Source organism: Macrobrachium rosenbergii, chromosome 21 (genome assembly GCF_040412425.1).
Source record: "Macrobrachium rosenbergii isolate ZJJX-2024 chromosome 21, ASM4041242v1, whole genome shotgun sequence".
Taxonomy (NCBI): Eukaryota; Metazoa; Arthropoda; class Malacostraca; order Decapoda; family Palaemonidae; genus Macrobrachium; species Macrobrachium rosenbergii.
The window spans coordinates 11,389,898-11,405,159 of NC_089761.1; the positions used below are offsets into that span (position 1 = coordinate 11,389,898).

General features: G+C 38.8%; 1 protein-coding gene across 1 annotated transcript; it reads left to right on the forward strand.

Annotated features, from left to right (window-relative positions):
* The first annotated feature begins 12,896 nt into the window (after positions 1-12,896).
* Positions 12,897-13,292, forward strand: LOC136849389 (uncharacterized). The gene has a single exon (XM_067122741.1). The coding sequence runs from the start codon at positions 12,897-12,899 to the stop codon at positions 13,290-13,292; it is 396 nt and encodes a 131-aa protein (XP_066978842.1).
* Positions 13,293-15,262: the final 1,970 nt, after the last annotated feature.

Consider the following 15,262-nt stretch of genomic DNA (forward strand, 5'->3'; position numbering starts at 1 on the left):
AGATTCAGTGTGCTGGGATGTTTTGCTCGTCTGGCACGGGATGCAGCTCCTTGCACACTGGCGGACGTCCTTGTTGATGCCGTGCCAGACGAACTTGTCAGTCATGAGACGTGCCATTGTGCGCTCTGATGGATGGGAGAGGCCGTGGATGATGTCAAACACTTGTTTCCTCCTCGATGCGGGCACCAGCAGGCGTGGGCAGCCTGTGCTGGTGTCACAGAGGAGAGTTTTGTCCGAGTTTGCTAAGGGCACGTCTTCCCACTTGAGGGCCATCACTGCTGTCCTGTAGTCCGTGTCTCCGGATCCGCTGCTTGTTCCCTCGCGAGGCCTTCGTAGTCGATGCTGAGGTGAAGGAAATTGATCTCTATTCTTGACAGAGCGTCAGCCACTGGGTTTTTCTTGCCAGGGACGTAGTTGATGGTGCAACCGAACTCGGAGATGCTGGTTAGGTGCTGCTGTTGCCTTGCAGACCAGGCGTCCCCCTGTTTTGCAAATGCATGCACCAGGGGTTTGTGGTCTGTTAGGATTGTGAATTCAGTTCCCTCCAGCAGGTACTTGAAGTACCTCACAGCCTGGTAGATAGCCAGCAGCTCTCTGTCGAAGGCGCCGTAGTGGGTCTCGGCTGGCAAAAACTTGCAGCTGAAGAAGGCCAAGGGCTGGGGCATGCCGTTCACCAGTTGCTCTAGTACTGCACCGCAGGCGATGTTGCTGGCATCCATTGTCAACCTGAGGGCAGAGGCAGGGTTGTGGTGAGTTCTGGTGGTGGCACTGGAGAGGGCCCTTTTCGTCTGGATGAATGCCTGTTGCTGCGGAGCTTCCCACATTAGTGCTTTCAATTTCCCCTTCAGGATTGATGTCAGGGAGTACATGATGTGGGCGTTGTCTGGGATGAAGTGCTGGTAGTAATTTATCATCCCAAGGAACTCCTGAAGGGCCTTGATGGTTCTAAACCTTCCCTGGATGGCTGGAAAACCGACTTCATTGCCCCCGTATCAACTAGCAGGTGGCATTTGGAGATCTCGTCGTGATGAAAAACCCTGCTGGGCGGGGGGAGTTGGGTTTCACAGCCACAGCTGTTATTTGTGGCCGCCATTGTCGTTTTTTGTGAAAGAACATGGAGGCCTGCAGGTTCTGGCGTTGGTCCCAAACTTCCTATGGTAGAAAAACCACGCCGGGCTTGGCCATGTCCTGTGCTCTCTGAATGGCGGTCTCTTCTCATACACCGCGTTGATGTCTCCATCGTCGTCGCCGTTTTCCTCCGACAGGTTGCAGGCTCCCAGGGCGGCGGCATGTGTCGAAGCCCTGGTGGCCTTGTATAGTTTCTGGGCGTCGTTGACTAAGGCATCCATGTCCAGGCTCTCTGCATCCCTTATCTGGCGCTGAAGGAAGATAGCTTTTTTCAGGTCAATTGTTCTCTTCCTCCCGTTCTCGTCGCGACCTGGGAGTGTTACTAACCCCCTCAGTTGTTCCCAGGCTTCCCTGGGTGATGCAGCTCCGAGGGGCTGGGATAACAGGTTGAATGCATGCTGCGCTCTCTCGGACACAGGCATGGAGTAGGAATTCATCAGTTTTGTTTTTTAAGTGTGTGCATGAGACTTTGTCTGGTTGCGTGTCTAGCCAGGGGGAGATTCTATTGAATACTTCTTCTGGGAGCGCCATCATGACTATGTCCGATTTTGTAGCATCGTCTGAGATGAGGCACCATGCGAAATGCGCATCTGTGTGCCGGAACCATGATGCTGTGTTTTGGCGCAAGAACGGAGGAAGTTTGACTGTGTCTGGCTTTGTTGGTGAGAGAGGAGTGCAGACGATGCTCGTGGGTTCGCATTAGGTTCTACCTCTGATATCTTGACTGCTCACGCACCAAAACTCGGGAAAATGCGCCGTATTGAGTCTGTTAATGGTGCTGATTTGTTTGAGAGGTCAAACGAAGTACCAAAATATGCCCTTTTGGGTATGCCGCATTTAGTCCGTTAATGGCACAGTTTCCGTCGGGCAGGGTGCTATCAGACGCCTAAACTTTATGCCGTAGTTAGTCCGCTAAAGGCTCTGATGGTAGGGTGTGGCCGTAGTTAGTCCATTAATGGCTGGGCCAAAACCGCACAACCTGTCCTGGACCCGGGGTCACCAGTGTGAGGCTTTGAGAAAAGTCAGAGGTGAAAGACTGATTCTTTATTATTCTCGACAGGTGTTTATAAGACAAAAAGCTGATGGAAAGGCAGCCAGCGACCCGAGAACCCCCTATGGCGTCCATACAGGATTTGTGTTTTTTTAGCAAGCATAAAAATACGTACAGCATTTGTTACATGACATAAAAGGTAGATATACATATCAGCAGAAAAGCCATACAATGATGCATAAGATGAGGTACACAAAGAATCTGAAATAAAGACAGGTAAAATATATGACGTGATTAATGTACATCTGAAAGGGAGAAACACAAGGAAAGAGAGGCCCGATTTGACACCCTTACATGTCAAGTACCAGAACCAACAACGCACAGGTTTCAGGTCTCATCCAAATTTCAGGAACATTACAACTGGAAATCCTTCTAGTGGCTATGCCAATACAAAGCCAGATAATACCCCTCAGCAATTGAATGTTAAATCCTTATCATCTGGTCTGTTCTCAAGACAGATACAGAAGACTAATGTTGTCTGCTACAAGTATGGAAGAGTAGGACACTACAGTCGAGATTGTTATCAGACACAACAGCAGACCAAACCAGTTGGCCAAGTAGTTAAAGATAACCAGGTGAAGCAAACTATGAAGAGCAGTGTGGGGAAGACTGAGACTAAACAAGCAGAGTGTTTAGCAACCAGTGGAAATGTAACTTCAAGCAGTGAGTGGCTGAGCAGCTTGGAGGCTTTTAAGCCATATATCTATGAAGGTACACTGACATCTCCTCCTTGAGTGTGCAGGTACCAGTCAAGGTATTACATGATACAGGGAGTAACCATAGTGTGGTAGTTCGTGGTGCTCACCCACAGTTGGAGAAGAATCTCACCGGAGAATCAGTTATTTTGAAGGGTATAGGAGGAGAAGAGTTAACTCCTATATGCCGCTTGCACCTGTCCTGTGAATTGGTGACAGGGAATGTTGATTTTGCTGTAAAGGACTCACTGGCTGTTGACGGTGTACATGTTTTACTGGGTAGTGAAGTTGGTGGTGTACCATTTGTTCCTTGTCTTATAGTGACAGACAAACCGTTAAGGAGTAGTCCTACAGTAGATTTAGAGAAGAAAAACCCCCACCTGTTTCCAAGTTGTGTAACTACCAGGAGTATGAAGAGAACTATGTTTGCAGGTGAAGAAACTGAGGATTTACCTGCACCAGAAGGATCAAGTGAAGGATCTTTGAGCTTAGAAGAGCTGTTCCAGGAAAATGAAGTTTCCCGTAGTGTTAGTAATGAAGAGATTTCCCAAGAAGAATAGGATCCTGTTGTTATTGAAGAGACTCCAAGTAGTCAAAAGTATTCCTGAAGATAGTAGTGAAACTACAGAAGCTGAGTTAGCAGATATGGAGAGTTCAGCCCTTGAAGTTGGTCAAATGACAAGAGAGAAGCTAATGGAACTGCAGAAGAGGGATACAGCGTTGGCTGATCTGTTCTTCAGTGTTGTTGATCAAGAAGAGATGCAACAAACTCCTACCTGTTATTATCTAAAGGAAGGATTGCTAATGAGGAAGCATCGACCTGCAGACATATCAGGAAATGCTGAATGAGGTGAATATCATAAAATTTTGAATCCATATCCATTGAGGAAGCAAGTTGTAGCAGTAGCGCATGAGTCTGGACATATAGGAATCAGGAAGACTGTTGAGAAGCTTATGAAGTATTTTTTCTGGCCTGGACTTCACAAGGATGTTGGCAGATTTTGCAGAGTGTGTCACACATGCCAGATAGCTGGAAAACCGAATGAAACCATTCAGAAAGCACCCCTACATCCCATAGAAGTTAGAAGAGAACCCTTTAGGAAGGTGATTATAGATGTGGTTGGGCCACTTCCAAAAACAAAGAAAGGAAATGAATATTTGCTGACATTAATGTGTCCAGTGACTAGGTATCCTGAGGTGATAGGTATAAGTGCAAAGGTAATTGCTGAGAAGTTGGTGGAGTTTTTTTCCAAGTTTGGAATACCAGAAATTGTGCAAAGTGATGGAGGAACGAACTTTACTTCAAAATTGTTCCAGGATGTGATGAACTTGTTAGGAGTAAAATAACAGTTATCAACTGCTTATCATCCAGAGACTCAAGGAGCCTTGGAAAGGTTCCGCCAGACATTGAAAAGTATATTAACTAAGTATTGTAATGAATCAGGAAGAGAATGGGATGCTGATTTACCCTTGATGTTATTTGAAGTTAGGAATGCTTATCAAGAAAGTATGGGATGTTCACCAAATGAAATGATTTTTGGTCGAGACATTAGAGGTCCATTGAAGATTCTTGCAGAGAATTGGGAAGAAAATCAAGAGGAAATCCAAGGAGAATATGTGAAAAACTTGAGGAAAAGTTTAAGAGAGATTAGAAAATTCTCTTTAGAAAATCTGAAAATAAGTCAAGAGAAAATGAAAAGAAAATATGATGCTAAGACTAAGCTAAGAAATTTTAGTATTGGACAGTAAATTCTAGTGTTCTTACCAGTGAAAAGATTTCCCCTTACCAATAAGTTTCAATGTCCTTATAGGATAATAGAGAAGTTAAGTGATCGAACTTATGTGACTGAAACACCAGGAAGAAGGAAATGACAGAGGAAGATACGTGTGAATCTTTTGAAACCTTACTCCTCAGAGACTAACACTAAAACAGTGTCAGTAACACAGACAACTTCATCTACAGAGGACGATAATGGCTACGAATTGGGAGCTGAAAGCAAGATGAACAATTCTTCAATATTGGAAAATTTGGAAAATAAACTAAAACATCTGAGTGTTGAGCAAAGTAGTGAATTAAGAATTCAAAGTTTCCTGATTTTTGCAGATGTACAAAAGAAAAGTTTCAGTTTTCATTAGATTTCGTTCATCGAAAATTTTTTTTCTTACAGAAAACACATAATCTCGGTATATATACCATATTTATTAAATATGGCAAAAACGTTCAGATACTTAAAACAATCTGACAAAGTAATGAATTTCTCAGATAAAGATCAGAAGAAGATGGAAAACCTTTTACTGTTTATCAGAACGGCAATATTTACCTTATATGAACAGGCTTTATCATCATCTTGATAATTTATCTAATTTTTACACATTCATTCATTTATATTTCGAGATCAGCTTTAATGAAGAAAATGATGTTGAATATTTGACCAAATCTATTTAAATCCCCAAGCAGCATGGATTAGCAGAACCCAGTTCAAGTCATTATACTTCTTACTTGAAAAAAATGTGTTAGTGAAGAAAACCAGATGGCTCAATCTCTAAATTTGAGAGTAGCTCTACATATAGTCCTAGGCTTACACAAGAGCAACTCTCTCTCTCTCTCTCTCTCTCTCTCTCTCTCTCTCTCTCTCTCTCTCATCATCATCAAACATTGCATGTTCCTTTATTGTTCCCCATGTTTTTCGTTGGACGTTGCTCAAATTTAACTCTTGATTATTAGGAAGATCTTTCCGATTACGCATTCCATCAGTGTTGGCTGACAAAAATTATTTTGCCAGAACTGTCGCTGCAAATTACCTGAACGAATTATTGATCATTTAAGTATCAATTTTCAGAACCGTAGAATATGATAATATTGGACTGCAAAGCCAAATTAATTTGTTTCCGAAGATTAAAAACTGACTTGTTGAAATCTGACAAAGATGATAAAGATCAAATTCCCATTTATCAGATCTTTTGAAGAAAGAAGTTGAATATTTGAATGCTTAGTGAAGAAACCAGATGGCTCATTTAGGATGTGTACCTGATTATAGGAAACTGAATTCCATCAGTGTGGCTGACAATTATCCATTTGATCAATTACTTGACTTTGTTTCAATACACTGTTTTTGCTGTTTGGTTTTGCTGATGAATGCAACTGCAACATTCCAGCGAGTGATGGATCAACTACTAGGATCAATAGAAGGAGTGGGTGTATACCTTGATGACACTGTGATTTATTCTAATACATGGGAAGAACATCTGAAGATATTAAGGAAAGTGTTCAAGAAACTACAGGAAGCAGGCCTAACAATCAACTTACAAAAAAGTGAGTTTGGAAAGGCAACTGTTCAGCATCTAGGATTTGAAGTTGGAAAAGTCCTTCTTGCTAAAGCAGAAGGTACCCGTAAGGCTAAACCCCCTACTACAAGGAAACAGCTACAAAGATTTTTGGACTTGGCTGGACTTTTGTCCAAATTTCTCAGCCATAGTAGCACCCCTGACTGAATTTGTAATTGTTCTGTGTAGAGATAGAGAACATTTTTGGAAATAACAATGTAAATGTCGATTATTTATCCTGTTTCGAATCGTTAGATTCAAACTCAGGATAGCTAATCTTCTGGGGGGAGGAATTTCATGATGTTACCTTGTAATATGTATATCATGTGATATTTTGATATATTTACTGTTTTATTTATCATGTGTTATATATAATGATAGTGATTGTTGAAGTGTTGTATTTAGTTTGACATCAGATCTCAAAAGAATTAATGCCTTAGATGACTTAATAACGTAGTTTAGAATGAATAATATCTTTCTTGATAAAAGTGTAGTATATGAACATGTGTGTGTTCAGCGAAGACTTGTTTCATTTCAATTGTCACCAGTTGAGATAAGAGAGAGCACTTTGTTTTGGGTTAACGTGAGGACAATTTTGAATAACAATTGCCGATTCGTTCAGGAAATCAACTCAGTTTTTTGTCTTGTTTATAAAACACGTCAATCATAATTAGCCAATTGCAGTATGTTTCAATCGTGTAGAGATTTCTGTAAAAGATTCATCCCATACGAAAAGAATACAAGTGATTTCACAATGTTGCATACATGGCTCTGATCACATACGCCCCTTTGAGAGAAAGAGTAACGTCCTGATTACATTCAAAACGTTTTGCTGGAGTGACGTCACCTTCCTTCTAGAACATTCTTTTGTATCTCATAACCAAAATGCTTTAATGACGTCATGTAATTGTTTCATGTGCTACTGGAATTCTGAAATCTGTTTCATTCTGATTTCAGAGACAAATCAATTTGGTTCCTTCTCTCTCGTTCTTAAAAAGAGATTACTTTTAACGTAGTATATTTATGGTCACGTATTACCATTAACTTTTGAGATCTGAATTTAGTAAAATTATTTAATTTGTAATGGTGCCTGGTAAAAAGTGTTTTAGTGAAATAAGTGCAGCTGCAGAAGGTATTTTACAGAGGTTTTCACAAGTTTCTGTAAGGTAACGTGAATTTTGCTTATTAATACCATGGTATAATAAGTTAGGGAGATTTAGCATTAGTGAAATTATTATTGATAAATCTTATGTGTATTTTTGTGTGTTTTTTCTGTTTCCAATCTCTTCATATTTTCACACTTTTTATGTTTGTGATGTAACATTTATTTACATAGCATTTTAAATATTTCTTGGTAATTTAACATTGCATACTTAATTTAATTTTTCATTTATTAAGATTTTCTTTTCAAATATTGAGTAATTCTTGATAATTTAAGTTTTCTTGTTTAATTTAAATTCCTGATAAATTAAAGTTTTTGTGAATTAGTTTTGTTTCATAATTTAATTCAAGAATTAATTAAGTTTTGTGTTATTTTCAAGTAATAGTAAATTTTTCAGATTGTGAATTCTAATTATAAATGTTGAATTTAAAAATAAATTTTTGTATTTAATATTTTTAGAAAAATTGCGTTTCATTTATTGACCACCAGTGAATGGGATTAATTGTGTGTGCATAAGACAAAGTGATAAACATGTTTTGTTCTTTAAGTTTTGCTAACATGAGTTAAGACCAGGGAAACAGTTAAAGTTGTTTGATGGAGTGATGCCCTTTTACTCTAGAATATTTCTTGTTTAATTATTGATACCTCACACATATTCATATTTTCACATTTTTTTATGTTTGTGATGTAACATTTATTTACGTAGCATTTTAAATATTTCTTGGTAATTTAACATTGCATACTTAATATAATTTTTCATTTATTAAGATTTTCTTTTCAAATATTGAGTAATTCTTGATAATTTAAGTTTTCTTGTTTAATTTAAATTCCTGATAAATTAAAGTTTTTGTGAATTAGTTTTGTTTCATGATTTAATTCCAGAATTAATTAAGTTTTGTGTTATTTTCAAGTAATAGTAAATTTTTCAGATTGTGAATTCTAATTATAAATGTTGAATTTAAAAATAAATTTTTGTATTTAATATTTTTAGAAAAACAGTGTTTCATTTATTGACCACCAGTGAATAGGATTAATTGTGTGTGCATAAGACAAAGTGATAAACATGTTTTGTTCTTTTACTTTTGCTAACGTGAGTTAAGACCAGGGAAACAGTTAAAGTTGTTTGATGGAATGATTCCCTTTTACTCTAGAATATTTCTTGTTTAATTGTTGATACCTCACACATATTCTGATAAACTTAGTTTGATTTTTTCATGTGATTAATAAGTTTTTAAGGGATCACTGTTACCTTTAGAGTACTCCGTTGTAATTGTTATTGTTATGAGAGTTCAGGTATCTGGCTGAAGTGAGGTAAATTTTGAATTTTGAAATTAGTTGTGTAATAACCAGGTACTTGGTAAAGATCGTGACAATATATATATATATATATATATATATATATATATATATATATATATATATATATATATATATATATATATATATATATATATATATATATATATTATATATATATATAGTTATAGTCACTTTTCTACGTGACCACCAAATTCTTAAACCATAAGTAAAAATGGGACTGGAATGGACTGATGGACTGCAACAACCCAAGGTGGAGGGAGCAAAAGAAAATACTCAAGTGTCTTAAACCTAATTTATTAAACCTAAGTTATTTACAGTAATTACAATGAGTCCAGGTTTTGGAAAGCACAGAGACATAAATGGTCTTCATCATAAATTACAAATATGCAATTAACTAAGTTTAACTAAACTATCAACAGTTAACAATAAAATTACCTAAAACACGTTAAACAGCATCAATAAAACCAGTAAGTATTTAACCATACACTTGTTCATTACCGATCACAGTAACCAATAATAATTAATACAAGCCATACACTTGCTCATCACAAATCACAATAACATGAGCCATACTCTGCTCCTCACTAATAAACAATCAGGTAATGAACCATCATACATCACACAGTGAAATAAACTTACATAATGATTACCCAGAGCCATACACTGCTCCTCCAACACATCTAAGTGAAATAAATATCATAAACAGAGCAATCATCCAGAGCCCCAATCCACGATCCTCGAGGTCGACTATCGTACACTGCCAAGACATTACCAAAGACCACGACAGAGTCGATGCGACAGCCACTTCGCTACCGCAGAAGGATATCTCCTCAAAACTGGAAACCATGGTTTGGTCACCACCTCGACCTCAGGGGCTGGGTTGAAGTTCTCCTTGACAGGTGACCCACACCTGCCATAGCAAGACCATCACCAACAACTAGGCGAGACTTCAAAAACTGCTGCTGCTTGTTCTCGATTGCATCACGAGAACCTGTCGATCTGCCGTCCAAAACCTGACTGAGGGAGAAAAAGAAAAAGAGACGAACGTAACCTCACCTCCTCACACTAAACAGGAGTGCAGGTTAACAAACGTAACAAGGCTGTTTCAATTTAACAACTAAAAAACCTAACAATATATATGTATATATATGTATATGTATGTATATATATATATATATATATATGTATGTGTGTAATATATATATATATATATATATATATATATATATATATATATATATATATATATATATAGATAGATAGATAGATAGATAGATAGATAGATAGATATTGTCACGAAGCATTCCAAGTACCTGGTTATTATACAACCAATAACAGAATTCAAAAATTTATCTCATTTCAGCCAGATTCTTAAACTCTCGTAACAATAAAAATTACGACTGAGTACTCTAAAGGTAACAGTGATCCCTTAAAAAGGTCATTAATCATGTGAAAATCAAACTAAGTTTATCAAAACAAGTGTGAGGTATCAACAATTAAACAAGAAATATACTAGAGTAAAAGGGCATCACTCCATCAAACAACTTTAAGTGATTCCCTGGTCTGCATTCACTTTAGCAAAACTGAAGGAACAAAACAGGTTATCACTTTGCCTTATAAACACAATTAATCCTATTCACTGGTGGTCAATAAATGAAAGACTGTTTTTAAAAACTCCAAATACAAAAATCTATTTTTAAATTCAGAATTTATAATTAGAATTCACAATCTGAAAAATTTAATACTCCTTGAAAACAACATTAAATAAAACTAAATCGCAAAACTTTAATTTATCAAGAAAGTAAATTAATCAGGCAAAATTTAAACTATGAAGAATTACTCAAGATTTGAACAGAAAATCTTAGTAAATGAAAATTAAATCAAGTACTCAATGTTAAATTATCAAGAAATATTTAAAATCCTAAGTAACTGAATGTTAAATCACTGAATGTATGTTAAATCCCCAATATATAAAATGTGAAAAATCAAGAGATTGCAAACACAATAACCCACAAAAATACACACAAGATTTACCAATAATAATTTCACTAAGGCAAAATTTCCCTAATATACCTTATTATACCATGGTAATATTAAATAAATTTCACTTTACCTTACACAAGCTTGTGAAAACTTTCGCAAAATCCACAAAACACTTTTTGGTATGGCGCCGTTACAGTTTTCCTAAACTCAGATCTTTTGAAGAAAGAGAGAGAGGGAACCAACTCTAACGGTCTCTCAAATCAGAACGAACAAATTTTAGGATTCCAGTGGGAAACGAAACAGTTAGGCAACGTCAGAACAGTGCATGATCACAGCAACGCAATCCTACAAAACATTACTTAATTGATCGAGATACGTGCATTTGCTCTCAAAATGGCATATACGATTCGAGTACAAAATCATATGGGACGAAACTCTTAATGAAATCTAACACAATCAAAACAGATGGTAACTGGCGAGCCACAAAAGGTATGTTTTCAAAACAAAGATGAAGAACCAAAGTTGGTTTCCAGAACAGTACATGAAACATTATGAAATCATTCGTCTTTTCCCGTATGGGACAAAGCTTTTACAGACTCAATTGCCACTCACGCGCTAGTTAACTCATTATCCTCACGACAACAACTGAACCAAAACACAACATCACGAGCACAGAACACTTGCTGCTAGGGAACAAAATGTGGGTCACATACTATGTTATTATTAAAACGTATTACCAGTTTTAAATTACGCTATTAAGTTATCTAAATCGCTAACTTTTGAGATCTGATATTACACTACATATGATAGTTCAACAATTATCATTACACATAATACATGATAAATAGAAGAGTAAATATATCAAAACTATGGGATGATATACATATTAAAAGGCAACATCATGAATATATATATATATATATATATATATATATATATATATATATATATATATATATATACTGTATATATATGTGTGTGTGTGTTATATATATATATAGTATATATATATATATAGCCTATATATATATATATATATATATATATATATATATATATATATATATATATATATATATAAATATATATATATATACTGTATATATATGTTGTGTGTGTTATATATATATATATATATATATATATATATATATATATATATATATATATATATATATATACTGTATATATATGTGTGTGTGTTATATATATATATATAGTATATATATATATATATATATATATATATATATATATATATATATATATATATATATATATACTGTATATATATGTGTGTGTGTGTTATATATATATATATATATATATATATATATATATATATATATATATATATATATATATATATATATATATATATATATATATATATATATATATTTTTCATGATGTTGCCTTTTAAAATGTATATCATTCCATAATTTTGATATATTTACTTTGGTCCATTATTCTTTCCCAGATTTTCATGGTGTGAAAGTCTATTAAATCTTTATTCCTCTGTAGTTTGAGCATAATCCTGGATGTCACCCTTCTCTTTATAGATAGTAACAATGAAGCTCACTCTCCACTCTTTTGGTAGCTTTTTCTGACTATATATATATATATATATATATATATATATATATATATATATACATATATATATATATATATATATATATATATATATATATATATATATATATATATATATATATTTATATACAGTCAGGAAAAGATACCAAAAGAATGGAGAGAAAGCTTTATTGTTCCTATTTATAAAGAGAAGGGTGACATCCAGGAATGTGCAAACTACAGAGGAATAAAGTTAATGTTTCACACCATGAAAATCTGGGAAAGAGTAATGGATCAAAGAATTGGAGAAAAAAACATCTGTAGGTGAAGAACAGTTTGGTTTCATGCCAGGAAGAGAAACGACAAATGCAGTGTTTGCCCTCCGATAGATGATGGAAAAACACCGGGAAAAGCTGAAAGGACTGCACATAGTATTCATAGACCTGGAAAAGGCATACAATAGAGTACCACGCCAAGAAGTTTGGAGGTGCGTGCAAGTAAAGGGAACACCAGAGAAGTATGTGCCAGGTTGGTCCAAGATATGTATGAAGGAGCAAAAAAGTAGGTTAGAAGCAGGGTTGGGTTAACTGAATGGATACCAGTATGAGTTGGTTTATATCAGGGATCTGCTTTAAGTCCCTATCTTTTTGGCCTGATAATGGATGTGCTATCTCAAGGAATAAGAGATCAATCCCCCTGGTGCATGTTGTTTACTGATGACATCGTGTTATGGAGCATGAACAGAGGGGTAGTGGAGTCAAAACTAAAGCAATGGAGGATGGTACTGAAAGACAGAGATTTAAAGATCAGTAGGAAGAAGACTGAATACCTAAGTTTTAATGAAGATCAAGACTTCGAGATTAGTACGGGAGAGACAACATTGAACCGAGTAGAAAAATTTAAGTATCTTGGTTCAACAGTGGCTGATGATGGAAATTTGGATGTAGAAATGACACAGACCGCAGGCTGGATGGAAAAATTGGAGAAAGATGTTAGGTGTCTTGTGCTGCTTTGTCAGGAGGAAGGCCTTCTGCTGGTCAAGGCCCCACACTAAGGTCTTTGGACGTCCCTTGAGGACCTCCATCAGGGGGCCATGGTGTGAGCAATCCCGGGATGAATCCACTGTAGTAGTTGACCATCCCAAGGAATTCTTGTACGGTCTTGATGGAGGTAGGGGTGGGGAACTTCTCGACGGCTGTGACGACATTGGGCGGATACCCAGTGGGGATATCTCGTGGCCCAGGAATTCCACCTTCTCGACGCCGAAGGTGCACTTGTCAAACCAGACGACAAGGCCACTTTCCTGCAGGCACTGTAGGACCTTCCGGATGTGTCGCAGGTGTTCCTCCTGGTATCTGGAAAAGATTAGGATATCGTCGACGTAGCAGACGCAGAAGTCCAGGTTCCCCAGGATGCTGTCCATCAACCTCTGGAAGGCCGTGCCCACGTTCCTCAGGCCGAAGGTGGAGAAGGCGAAGACGTAGGACCCAAAAGGCGTGACGATGGCGGTTTTGGGGATGTCCTCTGGCGCTACTGGTACCTGAAAATAAGACTTTAAAAGATCCATTTTGGAGAATATTTTGGCCCTGTGGAAAGAGGCCGTCAGGTCCTGCATGTTTGGCAGGGGGTAGTGGTCGGGTTCTGTTGCAAGGTTCAGCCACCTGTAGCCACTGCAGGGCCTCCAGGTGCCGTCAGCTTTCTGCACCATGTGAAAGGGGGAGGCCCATGGGCTGGGAGTCTTTCTGCATATGCTCATTCTTTCCATCTCAGCGAAGGCCCTTTTGGCCTCCTGAGGGCGCTGCAGGGGAAGCCGTCAGAACTTGGCGCACATTGGGGGCCCTTCGTCTTGATGTAGTGGTACATCCCATGTTTGGCAGGAGTCCCGGGCATCTGGCGGAGCTTAAGTTTGAAGACCTCCGGGAACTCCTTCAGGAGGGAACCGTACTGGTGGGGCACGACGGAACAGATGGCAGGCTCCCTGGGGCCTGGTGACAAGGGCAGGGACTGGCAGGACTCAGTGTCCAGCAGGCGTTTGTGGCTGACGTCGACTGCCAGTCCGAAGTGGGCGAGGAAGTCCGCCCCTAGGAGTGGGGTCCTGACGTCCGGGATGATGAATTCCCAGCTGTACCTCCAGCCAAGGATGGAGATCGACAGGAGCTTGGTGCCATAGGAGAGGATGGGGGACCCATTTGCAGCCGTCAGGGAAGCAGTCGGGTCCAGCGGGCATCTGTGGTCCTCTCCTGAAGGCGGAAACACTGAATGCATGGCTCCAGTGTCGACCAACATCATCCTGCCAGAGATGGTGTTGCGGGTGTAGAAACCTAACGGTAAGGGGCCCCTGGGTGTTTCTGCTGCTGCTGCCATGGCGGCCTGTGCAGTTGGCCGCTGTCTCTGTTTTTGGAAGGGAAAATGGGCAGGGAGCCAGGCGCCTCCGGGCAACTCTCCTGAACCTCCGGTGGTAATAGCAAAGCCTCGGCCCCTCCCTCTTCTGCTGGTGGGACTGCCTTTTCTGCTCAATGGCATTGACAGGCTCCATGGTGGGGTCCTTCAGCAGGAGGCAGTTGGCAGAGTGTGTGGGCGTGGTCGCCCGCTTGGCCGCCTTCGTGAAATCCGTCAACTGCTGCGCCACCCTGATTAGGTCCTCGACCGGCAAGGTATACGTGTCTGTGATCTGCCCACGGACCTCCAGCAGTAGCTGCCACAGGAAGATCTCCCTCGACAGGCTGATTTCTTTGTGTCTGCTGCTGCTGTCAGTCTCAGGAAGGAGGAGGAGGTCCTGGAGGGCATGCCACGCTTTGAAGGGCTTTCCCTCCTGCCGGGGTTTGAGGGCGAAGTCGAGGGCGCGGGCAGCTCTCTTAGAGACCGGCAGGGAGCAGGTCTCGACGAGAGTGGATTTCAGTTCTTGGAAGGTGGCGGGGCCCGACGTAGTTATCAACCACGGGGCGATCTTCTTGCATATCTCCTCTGGGAGGGCATTGATGGTGATGTCCACTTTCAACACCTCGTCCGTTAGGCCTGCTACCT

Excerpts from the sequence above, each read along its gene's own strand:
- LOC136849389 (XM_067122741.1), top strand. The coding sequence starts at position 12,897 with ATGGATGTGCTATCTCAAGGAATAAGAGATCAATCCCCCTGGTGCATG.